This window comes from Radiomyces spectabilis, assembly GCF_025331425.1.
Source record: "Radiomyces spectabilis strain NRRL 2753 chromosome Unknown BYT42scaffold_5, whole genome shotgun sequence".
Classification (NCBI taxonomy): domain Eukaryota; kingdom Fungi; phylum Mucoromycota; class Mucoromycetes; order Mucorales; family Radiomycetaceae; genus Radiomyces; species Radiomyces spectabilis.
This window is the reverse complement of record NW_026251930.1, coordinates 1,249,544-1,269,539: the sequence shown is the minus strand read 5'-3', so window position 1 is coordinate 1,269,539 and position 19,996 is coordinate 1,249,544. Positions and strand designations below refer to the sequence as shown.

At 46.2% G+C, this 19,996-nt stretch overlaps 5 protein-coding genes across 5 annotated transcripts; 3 read left to right on the top strand and 2 right to left on the bottom strand.

Moving 5' to 3' along the window:
* Positions 1 to 41: 41 nt before the first annotated feature.
* Positions 42 to 1,404, top strand: BYT42DRAFT_566110 (DHS-like NAD/FAD-binding domain-containing protein). The gene is made up of 2 exons (XM_051567927.1): positions 42 to 434; positions 590 to 1,404. Exons 1-2 carry the CDS (start codon positions 189 to 191, stop codon positions 1,352 to 1,354), a joined length of 1,011 nt encoding a protein of 336 aa, XP_051424604.1. The 5' UTR covers positions 42 to 188; the 3' UTR covers positions 1,355 to 1,404.
* Positions 1,405 to 1,518: 114 nt separating this feature from the next.
* Positions 1,519 to 6,827, top strand: BYT42DRAFT_566108 (PLU-1-like protein-domain-containing protein). The gene is made up of 7 exons (XM_051567926.1): positions 1,519 to 1,902; positions 2,034 to 2,234; positions 2,389 to 2,596; positions 2,716 to 3,127; positions 3,225 to 3,681; positions 3,771 to 4,163; positions 4,230 to 6,827. The coding sequence occupies exons 1-7, from the start codon at positions 1,630 to 1,632 to the stop codon at positions 6,372 to 6,374; spliced, it is 4,089 nt and encodes a 1,362-aa protein (XP_051424603.1). The 5' UTR covers positions 1,519 to 1,629; the 3' UTR covers positions 6,375 to 6,827.
* Positions 6,820 to 11,584, bottom strand: BYT42DRAFT_566105 (uncharacterized protein). Its single transcript, XM_051567925.1, has 9 exons — positions 11,500 to 11,584; positions 11,331 to 11,426; positions 11,204 to 11,267; positions 9,149 to 11,135; positions 8,942 to 9,074; positions 8,010 to 8,864; positions 7,426 to 7,938; positions 7,158 to 7,337; positions 6,820 to 7,087 (listed from the first exon to the last, which is right to left on the bottom strand). Exons 1-9 carry the CDS (start codon positions 11,546 to 11,548, stop codon positions 6,897 to 6,899), a joined length of 4,068 nt encoding a protein of 1,355 aa, XP_051424602.1. The 5' UTR covers positions 11,549 to 11,584; the 3' UTR covers positions 6,820 to 6,896.
* Positions 11,585 to 11,945: 361 nt separating this feature from the next.
* Positions 11,946 to 14,045, top strand: BYT42DRAFT_566102 (uncharacterized protein). The gene is made up of 8 exons (XM_051567924.1): positions 11,946 to 12,051; positions 12,127 to 12,211; positions 12,296 to 12,524; positions 12,584 to 12,645; positions 12,726 to 12,907; positions 12,991 to 13,054; positions 13,124 to 13,472; positions 13,545 to 14,045. Exons 1-8 carry the CDS (start codon positions 11,988 to 11,990, stop codon positions 13,641 to 13,643), a joined length of 1,134 nt encoding a protein of 377 aa, XP_051424601.1. The 5' UTR covers positions 11,946 to 11,987; the 3' UTR covers positions 13,644 to 14,045.
* A 198-nt stretch (positions 14,046 to 14,243) lies between these two features.
* BYT42DRAFT_494526 (male sterility protein-domain-containing protein) lies at positions 14,244 to 19,815 on the bottom strand (the record flags this gene model as incomplete). Its single annotated transcript, XM_051564303.1, has 14 exons — positions 14,244 to 14,563; positions 14,668 to 15,160; positions 15,224 to 15,376; positions 15,437 to 15,594; positions 15,659 to 15,733; positions 15,804 to 15,952; positions 16,012 to 16,615; positions 16,687 to 16,816; positions 16,895 to 17,071; positions 17,141 to 18,453; positions 18,553 to 18,687; positions 18,751 to 18,808; positions 18,877 to 19,080; positions 19,165 to 19,815. The coding sequence occupies 14 exons, from the start codon at positions 19,813 to 19,815 to the stop codon at positions 14,244 to 14,246; spliced, it is 4,620 nt and encodes a 1,539-aa protein (XP_051424600.1).
* Between the last annotated feature and the right edge of the window lie 181 nt (positions 19,816 to 19,996).

The following is a 19,996-nucleotide window of genomic DNA, read 5'->3' as shown; positions in this document are numbered from 1 at the left end:
AGGCTCGCTCCAACTGATAAAAAGGGATCCAACTCGGTTTTTGAAACATGTCGCTTGTATGAAAAGGAATAAACGCGGGGTTCACATTCAGCCAAAAGAAATTCAGATTACTATTTTTGGCAAAAAGCCTTAATTTTTTCTCCATTTTCCCAACTTCTTTGACTTCCACAAAGGAAATTCCACCTGTCATGCTCACCTCCTCTCGTCCATTACTGCAACAGCACGTCTTATCGAATGCAGCGAAAATATGGAATACTACCATTCGTATACCGAACCTCAAAGCAGCCGTGCCTGTAGCTGATTCCATTTTTGATATCGATCAAACTGCTGATCTTGTCGTCGATCTTTTACGCCATTATCAAGGCAAAGTACTTGTCATGACAGGTGCAGGCGCTTCCACCGATTCAGGAATTCCTGACTATCGAGGTACTCAGGTTAGTACCATCCCATTTATCATGTCGATAAGGGTGACTCTTTTCACAGTGACCAGTGTCCTTCCAGAAAGCGTCCATCCTGCAAAAATAAAAAGTTTCAAGAAAGAGAGAACGATCAATGTATTTATGCCCTCTTTATTTTATTTATTTTATAGGGAACCTATGTACGTAATCCAAAACACCGTCCAATTCTTTTTCAAGAATTGATATCGTCCGAAGATTTTCGTCGTCGATACTGGGCGCGTGGATATTTGGGATGGCCAGAAATGAGCAAAGCACAAGCGAATCCGACGCATTATTTACTGGCCCAACTTTTGCGAGACCAGTACATTCAGCATATTATCACTCAAAACGTCGATCATTTACATCATTTAGCTGGCACGTCACCGCAGCACGTTACCGAACTGCATGGTTCACTGCGAGAAGTGGAATGCTTGTCCTGTCGAACCAGTGTCGATCGTGATCTGTATCAGCGTCGACTCAATGCAAGGAATCCAAAGTGGGCCAACTATGCTCGTTCACTGCAACTGCGAGGTGAAAAACCCAAAACCAATCCAGACGGCGATGTAGAACTGCCAGGCGACATCACCTACACAGATTTTGATATCCCCCCATGCCATGTGTGTTCAAGTCGCAAAATGAAACCTAAGGTCGTCTTTTTTGGAGAAAATATCCAGTCCACCATCACCGCTCAGGCTGAGAACCAAGTACGGGACAGTAGTGCGATGCTTATCATTGGCAGTTCATTAGCGACCTATTCGTCCTATCGATTAGTGCGATTGGCCAATGAATTAAGCAAACCCATCGGTATTATTAATTTGGGCGCCACTCGTGCGGATGGCTTAATATCATGGAAAGCCGAAGTCGGTTGTTCTCCCGTACTAGAACATGTCGTTAGAAAATTATCCATTAAACCCTAATTATGACCAGGCACTCATTCATAAAAGACATCCAGTGTGCATATTGAGCATAAGTGGGGAAGGAAAAAAGCAGCAGTGAGAAGGGGATCCAACGAAATTTTTTTTTCCTTTTTTTTTTCAATAGGAAACGTGATTGGCGGAAGAAATCCTCCAGCCGGTCCATTGAAAAAGACCACTGTCTTTGAACATTGAATTCTCTTCACTCCTCTTTTTTCCTTGTTTTTTTTTCCTCCACTTATTTTTCCTCGTTTGCTTTACCTCGTTCCTTATCGTCTATGCGTGTAACAGTGAAAACAGCCACCGTCACGAACGATGAACCTGCTACAACGCTTGATCTCAACACTGTCAAAACCACCGGTGATGCTGAAATGCGCACTCGTCCTCGTATCTTCAACCTGACAGAAGCACCGACTTATTACCCTACAGAAGAAGAGTTCACCGACCCTATAGAGTATATACAACGTATTCGCGCAGAAGGAGAGAAATACGGTATCGTAAAAATTGTCCCTCCAGCTCACTATAAGCCTGAATTTTCTCTCAATACGGAGGTATTTATCTATTCCATCCAACATATTCACTCATATTTTTGTTCCACACACACACCAAAAAAAAAAACCCCTCCCCCTCATGTCATGGCCATGATGAACCCTACCTCTCATCACGCAATTGTCATCGTTAGGTCTTCCGATTCAGAACTCGCATTCAAAAACTAAATAGCATGGAAGGCGAAACAAGAGCCAATGTGAATTATTTGGAACAACTGTACAAATTCCATCGTTTGGCTGGTCATCCAGTCAACAAAATCCCGCAATTGGATAAACGACCTATCGACTTGTTCAAATTGAAAAAAGAAGTCGCAAACCGTGGAGGATACAATAGTGTAAGTCCTTCATCTCCTTTTTCTTTTATTAAAAAAGCATATATACAGAGTCTAGCAGTGGATCACATCATCATCTATTGAATTTGTCGTATCAAATTTTTCTAACCATCCTCATGTTGGAATTTTTTTTTCCTCTTCCTCTCCTTTTTTACAGGTCGTCGCCGGAAAGAAATGGGCAGAAATTGGTCGAAGTCTAGGCTATACACGAAAACAATGCACATCCATGTCCAACGCTCTGAAATCGGCCTACGTACGAGTGATATTACCTTACGAAGTTTGGTTAGCCAAACATAAACAGGAGCAAGAACAAGCTTCTGGCAACAACTCTCCTTCCGTTTCACTCACAGCAATGCGACGTGATGGTAACTTGCACAGAAACAAAAATCTCCACACTCAATATTTATCACTCGACTCATGGACCTTTTTTTTTTTCTCTCTTTTCATTACATGTGCCCTTGACTTTTTTTTTTTTTTGGTATAGATTTTTCCGACAATCAATCTTCGCAAAACGGTCAAGTTTGTGAAATCTGCCGAAAGGGAGATCGAGAAGAAGAAATTTTGCTTTGTGATGGTTGTGATCGTGGCTACCATATGCATTGCATTTCTCCACCCATCAATTCAATACCAAAATCGGATTGGTTTTGCGTCAAATGTCTCACGGCCGCCGGTGGGGATTACGGTTTCGAGGATGGCGAAGAATATTCTTTGCAAGCCTTCCAAAAAGTCTGTGACAAATTCAAAACCGAATGGTTTTCAAAAACCAAACCTGTCAGCTCTTGCCGAGAAATATCAGAGGAAGACTGCGAAGATGAATTCTGGCGCTTGGTGGAAGACCCTCACGAAACATGCGAAGTTGAATACGGTGCGGATCTCCACAGCACACAACATGGAAGGTAAATCGAAAGGAAAAATAAGGCCATTGTTATTCAAACGGAGCTCCAATATTGACAATCATCATGTGGCATGATTTGCCTCGTTTTGGAAACTTAGTGGATTTGCGCCAGTCGAACGGAATCCCGCCGGAGGTTCCTCTGGTGATCCCTGGAACCTCAATATGATTCCTATTTTACCTCGATCGCTCTTCACCTATATTAAAACCGATATCAGTGGAATGATGGTACCGTGGCTGTACGTGGGCATGTGTTTTTCCGCTTTCTGCTGGCACAATGAAGATCATTACACCTATTCCATCAATTACATGCATTGGGGCGAAACCAAGACATGGTATGGTGTCCCTGGAAGTGACACCGCCAAATTCGAAGCTTCGATGAAAAAGGCGGTCCCCGAATTATTCGAACAGCAACCCGATTTACTATTTCAACTTGTCACCATGCTGAGCCCTGGCCGCCTTTTAAAAGATGACGTAAAAGTCTATGCCGTCGATCAACGCCCAGGCCAGTTCGTCGTCACTTTTCCAAAAGCTTATCACTCAGGTTTCAACCATGGCGTAAGTTTTAATATCGGTCCACAATGGGTGATATTTTTTTTTCTATATGCTGACCTTTTTTCTTCTTGTTGTGCTGTCATGTCATCTAGTTCAATTTTTGTGAAGCGGTTAATTTCGCGCCTTCGGAATGGGTAGATTACGGTCTCGAATGTGCGGAACGGTACAAACAATATCGACGCCAACCTTGTTTCTCTCACGACGAATTGTTGATGACGGTTGCTATGCACGATCAATCAGTTGAAACGGCAACGTGGCTCAAAGATGCCCTGGCAGAAATGGAAAAACGAGAAATCACGGAACGTAATCGACTACGGAAAAAGTGTCCTCGAATTAAGCAAATAATTATGGAAAAGAATACCGACGATGCCGAGAATGACCAAGACGACGAACTGCAATGTATCTTTTGCCATTGTTACACCTACTTATCACACGTCGCCTGCGATTGTACCAGCAAAGTATCATGTCTTGACCATATCGCTGAAGTAAGTCATGCGTACCATGCATCGCGTGTTACCCTGTGCTAATTCGTTCCTGAAAAAAATCAATAGTTATGCACGTGCGAGTACACAAAAAAGAGCCTCTGCATGCGATATTCCGATCAGCAATTACATGCGTTCGTGCAAGACGTTTTCAACATTGCGAGTGTGCCTTCGGCATGGAGCCAGAAACTGAAAAAGCTCATGTGCAGCGACCCTGGCCCCAGTCTTAAAACCCTCCGTCAATTGTTGCACGAAGGCGAAAAGGCGTCGGTTCCTGCCAGTGAAATCGATCCGTTACGTGATTTTATGCACCAAGTGAACGACTGGATTGACGAGGCTAATAAATATATCGTTCGAAAACCACGACGACGCGATTCGCATGAACTGGAACCGTCGACCGAGAACTACCAAGGAACCCGGTATCGTCGCATGCTCGAATTGTTGGATCAAGCATCGCGCATGACGTTCAATACTTACGAAATTAAACTGTTGCAAATCGCCACTCAGAAATTGACGAATTATAAACAGGAAGCGGCCAAGATACTTGCTCATCCTTCGGCAACCGTCAGCGATTACGAAGCGGTTTTAAACGAAGGCGTTCGATTAAACGCAGACGTCGAAGAAATGGCCGAACTTCATATTGCCATCAAACGCCGGAAATGGATTGAACAAGCACCGAAAATACTCAACGCCACCCCCATCAATTACGACCAATTGAAGCAATTACTTGACGACGCACGAACGTACAAGCTGCCACTGAAAGACGATCCAGTTTATCAGTCTGTGGTCGAAAAAGAACGACTCGGTCAAGAATGGATTCAACGTGCCGAGAAAGCACTTAAACAGCAAACTACTTTATATGAAATTCGCAGTGTGCTGGAAGCCGAAGCAGGTGTACCGACGGTCCCGGCTCTCGTTAATAGCTTACGTGCGCTACTGAATCGCGCCATGAGTACTGTGCAAGATGCCGAACATTTGATCCAGCATATTCGGGCACCATCCGCGGAAAAGATTCTGATGGCCGAACTTGAACGGGTGATCAAAGCGCTGACGATGATTCCCGTGGATATGGAGGACGACACTTCCCTGCTTCAGCAAGAATTGCACTCAATCGAGGCTTGGCGAGGCAAAGTGAACAAAGTTTTTGCTGCGGCATCACGGACCAATATTAAATCTGTATCGACAATTTTGACCGAGGTGCTTGAGAGTATCAGCAGTATCATTGATGAGGATCAGTCGTCCGAAGATGCCTACTGTGTCTGTCGAAGGCCCGAAAGCGGTTTGATGATTGAATGTGATGTGTGCCATGAATGGTATCACGGCCCCTGTGTCAAAGTATCTCGACGAGAAGCCAAGACGCAGAACTCGTATATTTGTCCGATATGCGACGGAAGCAAGAAAACGATTCGATACCTGACTCGACGACCGCGACTGGAGCAGTTGGAACAGTTGATTGAGGAGGCTCAAGCATTGAACTTTGTGCCACCGGAATTAGGCAGCATACAAAAGATCATGGATAAGATGACGTACTACCAAGGAAAGACGCAAGACTTTTGTCGATCCAAGCCGCATTTGGGAGTCGAAGATCTGGAAATGATCAAAAAGCATCTTAGAAAATTAGAAGGGCTTGAAATCGATTTGCCAGACGAAACCGAATTCTTGCGAAGAAAAGTACGAAATTTGTCCCCTGTCAGTTTAGCGACCCCGCCAGCTGAAACCCGGCAACCTGTCACGAACCATGCCTCGTATGCCTCTCAATCCAATACGGACGATCGAGTCTACTGTATTTGTCGCCGAGGATACGATGCGTCGGATCCCGAAATGCAGATGATTGAGTGCGAAGATTGCAATGAATGGTTCCACGTCGGCTGCGTTGGACTTACAAAGACACCCTTGGACACCATCGGTCATTACGCGTGCCCAGCGTGTGCAAGGAAAGCGGGCGATACCAGTCCTAGCTTCATACCGGATCGACCAAAATCACAGACATTGATCAAGTTGACTCTGAAACCGCCAGCACCACCCATGCACAGCCGAAAACGCAAGGATTCCGACGACGAGGAGTACCATGATCATCGCAGTCATAGCCGGCGCTACAAGCGGAAGTCTGAGCATGAAACGCCCATCGCCCCTCGTCATCCCAATCCCCATTCCCATTCCCATTCACGAAAACGGAAGCACAATATGGATGTAAGTCAGCCGACAGCCGCATAGTGGAAGGAGTGGACCCCGGGAAGATTCGTTTGCTGACAGCCTATTTCGTACACGAATTCTTAGATGATGGCAACAGCTCCTATGCGTCCTTCTTTTACTTCCAACCCCAACCCCAGTTCCAATCCCACATCTACTTCTCACTCCCATCCTTATTCGCCACGTTATCGTATCATTGCTCCTTCTCCCATCCCTGCTGCATCCAGTAATGTCTCTATGCATTAATTCTATATCTTTATCGACATGTCACACTCCCCTTTTGTTTCTTTCACTAACTAAAAATTACATTTCAATCATCTCTATCTCTCTCTGTGAAACATTGCCACCGAGATATTATTGCCCTCCCTACTCTTTGTTGTTTTTTTATCAGTTAATGAAAAACGTTTTAATTATTCTTTGGGATGCAAATGCATCTCATTATTCCTTTCTTCAGGATGGAAACAGATGTGTTTGAAAGATGAATGTATTATATTGTTTCTTGTTTCTTAATCACGATTCGATAAGATGAAAAAGTGCTGTATGTAATTAGATTTCTTCTACATAATTGGAGGGAACCAGACCGACGGTGCCGTCATGTAAACGGGCTCTCCACCAATCGCCCAGATCTTTATCAATCACGGTTAATTCTGTGCCCGCCGTGAAAGTAAGACAACCTTCACTGCTTGGACCTTCGTAATCATAAAGAGCACGAACAGGAACACTCAATTCCGGTTTGTCTGCGAGGGGGGAAAATCATCAATACGCATATTCAACACTTTTTTAGATGACAATCCTGTTCAAACTTACCCTCGGATTTACGTTCTACATAGGTCTTTGGGAAATAACCAGATTGATGGGTGGTGGCATGGGTACCGAACCACCAATCGTCCGCTTCATTGACATCATGGGTTAAAATGACATCGTCTTGTTCAAATGATAAATCATCGGCACCCTGGCCCTGATAACCCCATAAGGCCACATATTCCACTAAAGTAAACAAATTACGTTGAACGTATCATAAGGTCAAGTTAGACACCATAATCAACGGTTCCGTTTGTCCCTTTTTTATATTTACCTGCATCGGATGGTGACTGTTCCTTATGTTGTGCGGAAGGTTGTGGTGCTGGAGGATGTGTTGAGGGGAGCGATGACATCACTGGAGCGGCAGAAGGAGCCGCTACGGGCTCCGGCGATCTGGCAGGTTGGTGTTGAGTTGGTGCAGGTGAGGGTGAGGGATTCTCATCTTCTTGAACGCGTCCAGCCACGGCGGGTTGACTGCGATCATTCGTTACCGCCTTTTTCAATCGTGTGCCTTGTTGAATTTGACTTAATAAAGCGTTACGATTAGGTGTACCAGATGCAGCGGTGCTAGGCGCAGGCATAGATGCCGGTGCAGGAGCTGGAGCTGGAGGAGCGGGCGGAGGAGGTACACCACCAGATTCAGCGGATGGAGCTGATGGAGCTGGTGGAGCTGGTGGAGGTGGCGGCGGTGTTGGAGTAGCTGCGGTTGCAGACCCAGCAGCTGGCGACTCTGGAGGAGTAGCAAAGGCTGGTTTCGGTGACACCCCACGCGAAGACATAGTCGGGCCTTGAATCCAAGCATCATAGGTGAGGCGTTTTGTACAACCTTTTGCATAAAAAAAAGAATGAGATACTTACTTTGTTGTCGCTGATTGATGGCATCAAAAAGCAAGCCTGCCAAGTTTTTGGCACTGCCTGCGGCGGGGAATTCGACCTCGTCATCGGAATCGTCGTGATGAAGAACGTCCCAGCCGTCATCATCTTCGGATTCGCTGTCGCCCTGCGCGCGTGCTTTGGTAGCACTGAAGGCAGAAAAGGCGGCAAAGGGATTGTAGCTCACTCGCTTGTTATTGACTGGAGCTGCCGCCGCTGCCGATTCCTCTTCCTTGTCATCTTCCTTTGCATCGGGTTTTTCCATACGTGCTCCTGTGGGCATGGCCGGAGCGGAAGCTGCAGCTTCGGATTGACCTCCTCCTTGCAACTTGGCAAATGGATTATTACTGCTCATCTTGGCAGCGGGACTAGTGGTGGCAGTCGCTGTTTCCGTCGAAGGCGTAGCAACTGGGGGAGCTGGTGGGGGTGGAGGCGGTGGGGGTGGCGACGAGGCAGATGAGGTTGTTGGCACCGGGGCGGGCGCTTCGGATGGAGTCGATGGAGCCGATGGAGCTTCGTTGGAAGATTGACGTGCGGCGTTTTCGGCATCTTCCGCTTCTTGGATAGCCTTCATGCGAGCTAATCTGGCCTCTTCTTCCTTGGCCAAGACGGCTTTGCGGCGTTCTTCCAAATCGCGTTCTTCGTCCACTCTCTGTTGACGTTCACGCTCCTCCTCCAGACGCAATCGTTCTTGCTCAGCGACTTGTTCCTCTTGTCTCAATCGTTCCGCGCGTTGTCTGTCAGCTTCGGAATTCTGCGCCTGTCTTTCGGCTTCCTGACGCTGTCTTTCCGTATCTCTCAACCGGTCTTGCGCCTGACGTTCGGCTTCACGAAGTCGCTCTGTACATATGCATGCATTTAAGAATACTATTCTCATGTGGTGGTCGAATTAAATAATTCTTGCGGGGTAAACTTACGTTGCGCTGTCACTTCCTCTTCATTGACGTGAGGTTTCGCCGGCGTCGTTTTATTTTCGGCGGTCGGAGAGCGAACCGAAGGATTGCGTTTCGCGTGAAGCGCGGCCAAACGCTCCTGAACACGTCGCTCGGCCTAAAAACAATCAGTGTCAGGGGACCATCCGTATTTCACATGGATAAAAAACGAGATCATTAATTGTTCATTACCTCCTTTTTAATTTCTTCGGCTGTTCTAGGGCGTGAGGGCGAAGCAGCGGGTGAGCTGGTATTTGGTTTATTGGCGGTCAAATTTGTTTGACTGGTGCTGCTGGGAATGGATCGACTGCCACTCATGGAAGGACTGGAGCTCACACTTTGACGTTCCGTATAAGAGGGAGTGATGGGTTCCGTGATGTATTGGTCACGTTCTAATTGTTCCAAAAATCGTCGAAGATCGTACGCCATATCATGGCGGTCCTTTTCAAATCGTTTCTTATCCTCTGTGGCTTTGGACGTCTGAAGGGAAGCGAGGAACTGCAAATCCCCGCGCAAATCTCGGAGGGCTTCACGAGAACGTTCCATTTCACGCTCGTAGCGATCGGCTTGCTGATCATACTCTTGTTTTTCCTGTTCGGCTCTTCTCAAATCAAAGGCGGAATCGGAACTATTGACCGAGTTGCCTGCCTTGCGAGCAGCCATCATGGCTTTGGCTTTGGCACGGACACGATCGCTTTCAGTGATGGCGCCTCCCGGTCCGGTGGGTTGAATAAACGCCATGAAATCTTGAGCACCGTCTTGTTTCTTTGAACGACGAACTTTGGCATCTCTTAATTCCGCTGCCGCAGTACGCAATTGGCGAGCAAGCACGGGAATATCACGATTGCACAGATACTGGATTTCCTCTTGCAATGACTTCTGCGTTTCCAGCAAATCCAACAACGTATCGTCGTTTTCCTGAACCTTGTAGGCGGAAGGGTTGGATCGCATCGCTTGCCGGAGTTCCTGCTGCGCTTTTCGAATCTTTTCCTTCAATTCCTCCAAAGAATACTTGCTGCTTGTGGATCGGTACTGCGAACCTTTGTTACGACCTGACGATGATTCGACCTGTTCCAAGGTGCGTTTCATGTGAGCGATCTCTTGACGCAATTCATCCAAGGCACCGTCTTCTTGGTCCTGATCTCCGCTTTCTTCGTCACTGTCGTCTCTTGTGTAACGTGATCGTGGAGCGGCTCCGTAACGGTTCGACACGGCTCGACGAGCATTGGAAACATAACCACCACGACCTTCATCCCGATCCCTGAGTTCCGGCGTACCGGCTGGTGATTGAGTCGGCGAAGGCGATCCAAAAGGAGGAGGTCCTCGATGACCACTAATGTATTTCTTCAATACATTGGAGGGCGGAGCCAATTCAGATGGGAGCACAGCAGGAATTTCGAAATTATTTAATTTTCTGTAAATCAAATGCATGGCAATAGCGAATTCGTCGACATCCAAACTGCCCTTGTTATCCCGATCGGCCAAACTCCAAATCTTCATGAGATCCGATTGTTGCAAACCTGATTGCGTCAACACGTTTCTTGCCACATCGCCTGTCATGTAACCTGATCCCGAAGTTTCCCAGGCGTAAAAGATTTCTCGGTAGCGTTGTTTCTCCTCGGGACTGATCTTCCACGAGATCTTTTCGTTGGGCTGGGTTCCCAAACTGGGAATGAGCAAATTGGTGGCACCCGATTGATTGGGCATCATTTTTTGACTGAAATCGGTATTGTCGATACGGGGTTTGTTGTTCATCTGCGGTGCCAAAGGACGGCCAATGCCGGTGGTCATGGCGGTCTGATAAGGAGCGGCACCGGCAAATCCTGTCTGCATGCTTTGCTGATAAGGGAGGGGTGAGGTTGGACGAGCATTGTAACCCATGCCGGTCTGCATGGGCATCTGCGGTTGAAGGTTGGACATGCCGGTCATGGCGGGCATCTGCTGTGGCATACCGGTCATCATGGGCATTTGAACCTGAGGGGCTCCAAACCCGGACATTTGAGAAGCATTATTTTCTGTGGAGTTAAGTGTCGCAATAGCGACTTGCACTTCTTCCTTGACTGAAGAGGGCAAAGAACTAGGAATGGCTTTACCACTCAGTTTCGCTGAAGTCAAGAACATAAACAGTGCAAACTCTGGAAACGTAAGATAAGGTGCATTGGCCAGCGACGACAAATCCCTAATATTAGAACACAGGGTAAGCAAGTTGAGCCGAGAAGGAAAGTGACAAGCAAGAAGATGACCTACCAAATCTTGGCAAGCGATTCATTGTCGAGGTTTAATCCACCAAAGAATGCTTTGACATTTTGCGCTATGGAAGAAACCCTAAGCGTAAGAAATACAGCTGATACTTGAAAGCTCTTTAAATATATACCATATATCTTATTGCCTCCAGTTGGACCGGCTAGGCGTACAAATTGCTCTTCGAATCGAGCTTGGTCAGTAGGGGTGATGAAGCTAAAGCGTATTCCTAAAAGCAGTTCTCTTTATCAGTCACATAGAACTACCAGACGAAGCATATCAGCAAGGTAAGGAAAACGTACCTTTGGATGGAGAGGAAGACGGCAGGTTCATTCCTCCTGCTGAATACATTATGAACTGTGGATGAAGAGGGAAAACCGAACAGTGGTCATAACTCAGTCAGAAAAAAAAAAGAAGTTCTTTTTTCGGTCCACGCCAATCATTTCCGAATATGGAAGGTGATCCAAATTGCGGATTCTCGATCAAGTGAAGAAGCTCGTTTCCCCTAACATGGTTGATGACGAAGCCGCTGTCTGCAAGGCCAATTGACTCGCCATCGTGCTTTTTTGAGCCTTTTTGAATATGAATCATACTGTAGCTTGTTGAAAAATTGATCGATGGCTGAAAGAATGTTACTGCGGAAAATAAGTTATGGGCTGTTCGCTACCCTTTGCTCACCCTATAAGTGACGGCGGATTTGAATTGGCCTCTTTTGGATTCCACCACCGGCAGCAAAACCGGACGAGCACCAAGCATTTTGGTAGACGAACGTACTTTGTCTTTACTCCTCATGACCGTCGACTATCCTTCTTCCGTATCAAACAAAGCATGGTGTCTCATTGAATCGGATCCTGGTAAAAACGCGCGAAAATATTTTTGATCTTTGTTACGCGTGCTGGACGCTTTTCAAAGCTCATAAAGTTATTTAGCCATCTTTAATGCCATGATGCAAGAATACGGCGTAAAAAATCTCAAGGTGGAAGAAGTCTGGGATCTCAATATGTTACCTGACACGTAAGTCTCCTCGGCTGATGGCATAAAGAGGAAAAAGAAAAAGAATGCTTGTTTTAACATTTGCACTTGGACGGCTCTGTTCAGACCAGTTCACGGCCTGATATTCGCGTCAAAATACAAGGAAGATCTCTTGCCTGAGCATCCAGAGGAACCAGACGAAGGCGCTGAAAAGGTCATATTTTCTTGTCAAGTCGTGCTCAACGTGTGCGCCACGCTGGCCCTCTTAGGCATTCTCTTGAATTGTAACGATGATGTGGATATTGGCAATTATTTACGCCATTTCAAACACTTTACCAAAGATTTCGATCCATGTGTAAGTGCTGAACCTCAAGCCAAAGAAGTAATTCATAAGGCTAATCCTGAAAATTATAGCTTCGCGGTTTGGCCGTGGGTAACAGCGACATGCTCCGTAATACGCACAACACATTCGCGTCGTAAGCATTTCTCAGATACTGTCTTTTTTTTTCCAATGACACTTACACGGGCTCTTTCTTTTTTGATTTCATTCATAAAGAAATCAAGTACGTGCCGAGAATGCTTTGCCTCGCATGAAAGAGGCGCCAAAGAAACGAGGGAGACTCAAGAAGGACGCACGACAATGGGTAAACGAAGATATGTATCACTTTGTCAGTTACGTGCCCATAGAGGGTTATCTATGGGAATTGGATGGGATGAAGAAATACCCCGTTCGACTGGGTAAGCATAGGCAAGCCTTGCCAAAGAGAAACGCCTCTTGTGTATAAACATTCTAATAATACCTACTACATGGTGAACTTTAGGACCTTGTGCGGCTGATAATTGGCTCGATGTTGCGAAACCACTATTGCAAAAGAAAATGATACCGTAAGTCGATGCGACTTGTGCGGCTTCTGGAAAAAAAAAAGATGGTTGGATGACTTATGTGCATTGTAGACAAAACGAGGATGAATCTATCGATTTTAGTCTCATGGCGATTGTGACGGATTCCACGGCCAAACTGCGTCAACGGTACGAATTTAATAGTCTCTACATTTCGAAAATCGACGAATTGCTCGATGAATTGCATCCTCCGTGGCGCGATAATACTCAGGATAATCTTGGCAAAAAGCGAACACATGATGAAATGGAGTACGACAAGGATGCACTGGAAGACATCCTCAAAGAAGATATCCGCCAAATAACCGTAGAAGGACTGCGAAAGCGGCGCTGTACACTCGATGAAGAAAACAAAGTGGCACAAGCCCAGTTGCGTGATTCAGAACTACAAAAAGAACATGAAGAAGTAAGTATGGCATCACTGAAACATAAAAAGATCAAAAACATTGAACAATGATTGCTTTTTGTTTTCTTATAGATGGAGAATGCACGACGTAAAGCGGATTACTTCCCTTTTATCAAAGCCTTATTTAAAAAGCTGGATGAGAAGAACATCCTGACCAAACTGATTCAGTAATTCGCACGCTTCACATTTTCATTATTACCCCCATCTTCTCATTTTATTCATCATCTTCATATTCCTTTTTTTTGTACATCCATGATCCAAAGCTGCCTTTTATAAAGAAAAAAAAATTGTATCTTAGTAAAAGGAAGCATCAAACGCATACTCATGCTTTCTCTTCCCCAACCTGTTTTTCCGGAACATCATAACTCTAGACAAGGCATGATCTGGACAGTGACATTTTGATCTTTTGATTTTCCCTTTTTTCATCATGCTTGCTGAATTTGTTGATGTTTCTATCCATTGAAGCGAAAGTGACTACGGGAAGTGTTCGTAATCATATCACTCATAACATTCGAAGCTGTTTGTTACAAACAAATGCCCGAGCAAAAGACGCCTCCACCTAATAAATCAAAACCATGATCAAACGATGTCCCGTTTGGAGTCGATTTGTATTTTAAGCCATTGTTTGTGGCAAGAGGTTTCCTCTGAGGAAACAGCGATGAGGAAATAGCGATCAGAGGGAATAAATAAAAACACGTATTTATTTTATATAACAATACAATATGGAACAAGCGGGTGGTAATGGCCTTGGGATATAATAGATGGTCTGTTTTAGGTAGATCTCAGATGGTACACTTCTGATACGCGTCTGGGGTTGCGTCGACCGGCTTCGCCAGAAGCGGCCGTACTCGAAGCCGCCATTTTCAGCGAATACACGAGTTGGATCATTTGATCTTCTGCGCGCATCAAATTCATACCATGTTGCGAGGCATAGCTTTTTTCCGCACGCAAGATGCTGCGAATCTGATTCTGGCATTTATCAAACACCTGCGCGTTTTGCTGGTAGTTTGCAGGCTGAATATTCGCTCCAAACCGGTATTTCTCTATTTCGTGACACAACGATGCAATATCTTTGAGTCGAGAGAGTGAATCTTGCGAGCCTGTATTTTTGCCGTCATTGTTCTGATACCGCACTGTTAGCAAATGCTGTCTGTTTTTTTTCTCCCACTGTGTTCTTGTGATGCTGTTTAACTACTTACATTATCGGGTGTGGTATTCGTAACAGCAGCGGGCACGTCAGACCGTTGAGCTACCATGACGAGATCTTCGTTGGTGGTGATACCAAGCTCAAGCAAAAGAATCTGGGCATCTGGTGAAAGGTGACTCTTGGGATGCACGGCATCGATAAAACCGATGGCTAAAAAGTTGTCCACGGCATTCTGGCTGGCTTCGGTCGATAGGACTTCACGGTAAATGGTACGTCGACCACTGATCAGGTGGGCGGCAATCCATTGAGCAAGAATAGGAACAATCTTTCGCGGCATAAAAGGCAGATCGCGAAGCGCTGACAAGGAGCATGATGTGATCCAATAAGCATCGAGGATGGGATATAAGAACGACGCCAATAAGCATAACTGAGTAAAGACATGTTCATCGGTGTCCGATGTCACTGCTTTCTTGTACTTGTCCTCCTCCACCGCGACAAGGATACCCTGAAAGACGAACTGATCTAGCACACATTGGAATGTCTACAAACCCGTCTCAGCTTAGTATATCACGAGGCATTTTTCTCTCTCGACAATATGCCTTACCTCCTCCACATTCCATGGATATATAAATTCATCCTTGAAGAGACGCACCAAAAAGGCAAATTGATCATAAAGTTCATTTCGCGTGATTTCGAGAGGGGCGGCGGACAGATACACAACGGCCAGTATTGCTTTAGGTAAGAAAATCTCAATCAACTAAAGAAGTCGGTCAGGTGACACATGTGGTTCATGCCAAAAATAAAAAATGTATCTTACCTGGCTCGCCATGTACGACAAGTCCATCACGTTATCGGCATGCTCCACCACACGCACTTTGGTGTTGTCTGTAATGCGCTTGCTGTCGTAGATAATGTTGGTTCTTGCATCGAGAAAATTGAGTGCGTAAGCAACAATCGTTTGCACATCCTCTTCTTCTATATTTCACGATCCTTGGTTAATAAAATTTACGTATCACGATCATCCATGAGCGATGTTTACCTTCCCAATCGAGCTTCATCTTGTACTGGTAGCAAATTTCATGGCGCAACCAGCCAACCAGCTCATAGATTTTTCCTAAAAAAAATTCAAAATAGGCGTGAATAGTCGAAGCAACATATTTAGATCTTTTTTGTCGTCTGTTTACCCATGGAAATCCCGTTAATGGCTCGACCGAAAAGCACCGTAGCAGCAACAAGAGCCACTGGGCTGACAATGGTAGCCTCGTGCTGCTTACGTTGAACCGCTTTCGCGATATAGTCAGCCATGGCTTCCTTACGATGAGCCGACGCATCTCTGCCGTGGGATCATGTCAACACTGATAATTTACCGTACTGCCTATCCATGGCACTTACTTCAAGTTGGAAGTCGAGCAAGGACCGGTGGCTTCGATGACGTCCTGCAAAGATAATGATTCGCCAAAACTGACGAACACACGACCGTATTTGCCCTGTTCCACGGCCCCATTGTCTTTGTTGGCGGCACGATCGGCCACTGAAGCACTCGGTCGAAGCAACGAAGATGCCAGTGTCGTCGAGGTCTCTCTCGGTTTCTGGTCCAGCACTTGGTCAATGAGCGTACGCAATTCCGGGATCTTTTCGTAGGTTATATTGATAGGCACAAAGGTGACATTTCTGTGATTGGACCCGCTTTCAGTCGAAGGTGCGGGCGAAGCAGGGGGAGAATACGGATCTTGCGTTGGTGTTTTGGAGCCCTTTTCGAGTGATGCGTCCAAAATCATTTCAATCATGCCATCGGGATATGCGCTCTGCACGCGACCGGTACGAGAACGTGTCTTTTCGATCAACATGGATAATGCCCCGTGTTCATTCAGCAGAGCTTCGGTGTAAGCGGCAGTGACAGCGGTGTTCAACGGCGAACGTGTTTTCTGATCACGTCGTACAAAGAATGCGCCGGCAATTCTCATTATATCAGAAATAGGGCCGAGCAATGCCAAAGCTAAAACATGATGCATCCATAAGAGTCCATTGATACCCTTTTTTTCACATTGAACAGTCAGCCGTGCTTACCTTCGTCGCATACAATAGCGGGGACGGGCAAATGATATCGAAGACAAATATACCATATTAGTAGTTGATCCATCATGGTTTTTGACACGGGCATGTAAACCACATTTTTGCCCTGGATCTGCTGTTTGAGCTGTAGAAAAAAAAAAGATGAGGGTTCAATATCAAGTTACCCCTTCACACGTCGCACTCTTTGGCATTTGCCAAGTACCTTTGCCAAGTCTTCTTCGCAGATACGAATACTCATGAAAAGACGTTTAAATAGAGCATCCAAGAACGCCCCGGCGAACCACACATATTCAAGCTGAGTGCGCTCGCGCATACGTTGAAGAATTTTGTAAGCTTCGCCGACCACCGTTTGCTGAGGCACACCGGAAGTCTCGATAATCTGGGTACATTCCAGAAAAAAAAAAGAATCAGTGTCATGTCTCCGCTGCCTATGAAAAGTATAGCTTACCTGCCGTATGCTGTGACCTACGCGAGGATCGTTCAATACCACCACACGAAGAGCTTCGTCATGATCCCGCGATTGAGACGACCAGCGACCGAGATCGGCCATACGACGCCCGTCTTTCAAGATTTCCGAATCATCATGGCACCAATCATCTAAACTGGCGTCAAAGTCATTGACCCATTCTTCCGCCTTCTTTTTATCGCGTGTATCGAGACCGGGATGTTCAAGACAGTCGGTCACCTGCGCAAGCATGCGATCGGTGCGTTTGTTGATATCGGCGGCACTGAAAATGACGGATTCGATTTGCTTGTCGATGATGGAATTTCGCACGTCGGGCAATTTGGAGTACATGGCACAATCCCAGCCAGCGGGCAGGGTGATATTTCGGAGACCCACCGCACCCTGAGAGATGAAAAGGTGTGTATTGAAGCTGTAACTCAGCATGTAGGTTTCCCAGTCGATGGTTTGATACATGTCCAAATTGAACAGTGGATCGGCTTGAAGCTGGCCACGGACAACGTCGACATTTTGATGATCAAACGTCCATCGGTGTCGTACAAACGGATGGTTGGCTTCTACGGCACGCGAGGCCAATTCTATGGCTCGATTCGAAAGGTTGGGATCGGAAAATCGTTTGCTGATAGGGTTATTGTTGGTGATGACGGTGGTGACCGAAGTCAGGGACTGGGGTAGCCGGCTTCGCATAAATGTTTTTGCACGGTGAAGTGCTTTATTGTTCATAAAATACTGTCGGCCCGGTGGAAGATTGACGCGAGAGTTGCGATTCCAGTAATGACGCACCGCTTCATACATTTGTCGCCAGGTAATAGAAGTGATCGCCGTAGCGGAAAGCTGATAAATGATGGGAAAGTACTGAATCTGGGGGACAGCAATACTGGCGGTGTGATCGTCTTCGTCGTGGAGAATTTCGTTGTAAGGAAGAATGAACTTGATTCCCGGCGGCATCAAACGAATAGGACAGCCAATAATGACTTTGGCGAGATAGTCGACAGGCACGATATCGGCCGTCAAATCGCCAATATCCGATGGCAAGGCATGGATACCGTGCCCCAAAAGATAGACGGCAGCATTGGTACCGGAGATCCCATCCATCCATCCCGGAAGAGGCTCAAAGCATCCTGCGCCGACCTGGGTAGCGCGAACAATAGCCACCGGCCACTGGTTCTTTCCTCCCTGGGCTTCCTCCAACCGATTGTAATCCACTCTCTTTAGTATCAAATGCTCGGTCAAGGATTTTGTAAAGGTATAAGTATTTGGATAGTACGCCAAAACCCGCTGGGTCATTTTCGGAATATCTGTTCAAGGTATATAAGCATCTTTCTCCAAATTATTCCCTTTTCATTCCCATGTTTGTCTGGGTACCGCCACCGTCGGCACTCTTTTTTTTTTTTTACCTTGTAATTCCAGGGCAACAATTTCTTTGAGTAGTTCTTCTGGATCACCGAGCTCCATGGGATAAACACGTTCCTGCACGTAGCCGTCGGGAAGATTTGCGTTGAAATAAGCGGTCGACATGTGAACAAAGACGTCTATTGAATCACTGGGTTAATCTCCAAAAGATGAGCAAATCAAGACAAGGAAGTGAGTTCTACCTAAATTGCGACATTCATCGGCTAAATCCATTAGACGTAAAGTGCCCAGCGTGTTGGTCTGTAATAAAACGTTAAGGTTAGGGTCATCATGAACTCGCCCAAACCCGGGACTCAGAAATGGCTTACCTCTAGTGCGAGATCCAATCGCTCGTGATAATCCAGAGTTGCCGCACAGTGGATTACAACGTTCACATTATCAATAATCATTTGACGATCTTCTTCCATCATGGACAAATCCGGCGAAATAATGTCGCCGGTGACAGGAACCACTTTGTCTATAATCTTTTGGAAATAGTACGATCCCAACTGCCGTTTCAACGTCATAAAAGCCTGTCCATGGCCAATAATAAATAAAAGCAAACGGTCACCATTAACAAAAATTCATCAAATCCATAGTCATGATTGCATTTTTACCTTGCTGGAGATGATCTCACTGAAAAAGCGATCAGTAGGTCGACCGACTTTGCTACGTTTGTTACTTCCATTTCGAATCAAGATGTATATTTTGCCAACATCTTGACCCACGGATTGGATGAGCTTCCACAATACTGCTTTACCGACAAACCCGGTAGCCCCGGTCAAAAGGATATTCTTGTTGTGATAAAAGTCGTTGACGGGGCTTTGCCGGCTCGGATCAGTAGGCTGGGCGTGGTCGGTTTCGCGCTCCGATCCAGCGCGAGCAGCCGATGGAAGCGGATCAGCTGTATCACTTTTTGCAGTCGAGTCGTGCTCCTCGATAGGCAAAGGCAACGGCGTAGTATCTTTGGGTATGGGCGTTTGTTCTTCTTCATCTTGAGTGATGGAACAATCTGCAAGTTCGTTTTCAAAATAGTGATCATGGTGATCATCTACAGGGGAGATCTGGATGGTCGGTACAGGAACCGCATCTTTTGCTGTATCCACCGGAGGCTCTTCAGCGTTAGAATCTTTGGGTTCCTGCGCCACCGGAACTTCTGTAGGAGATCCAGCTGTTTCAGATTTCTTGACCTCGGGATCATGGTCAGTTACACTTTTAGATTCCACATCGTCACTCTGATTCTTCTCCGCTGGTGCAGTCTCGCCCATGATATCTGTGTCCTGGATTGGAGTGGCTGCTGTGGTTGACGGAACGTCTGAAGAAGAGGACGCGGGAAGCGGTTCGTCGGTAACCGACTCGTCTGAAACCTGCGCGTTGGTATCCTTGAATGGCTCGGGTTGCAAGTCGGTGGAGGCATCGGCAATGGAGGGCAAGGGCGATTCTCTTTCA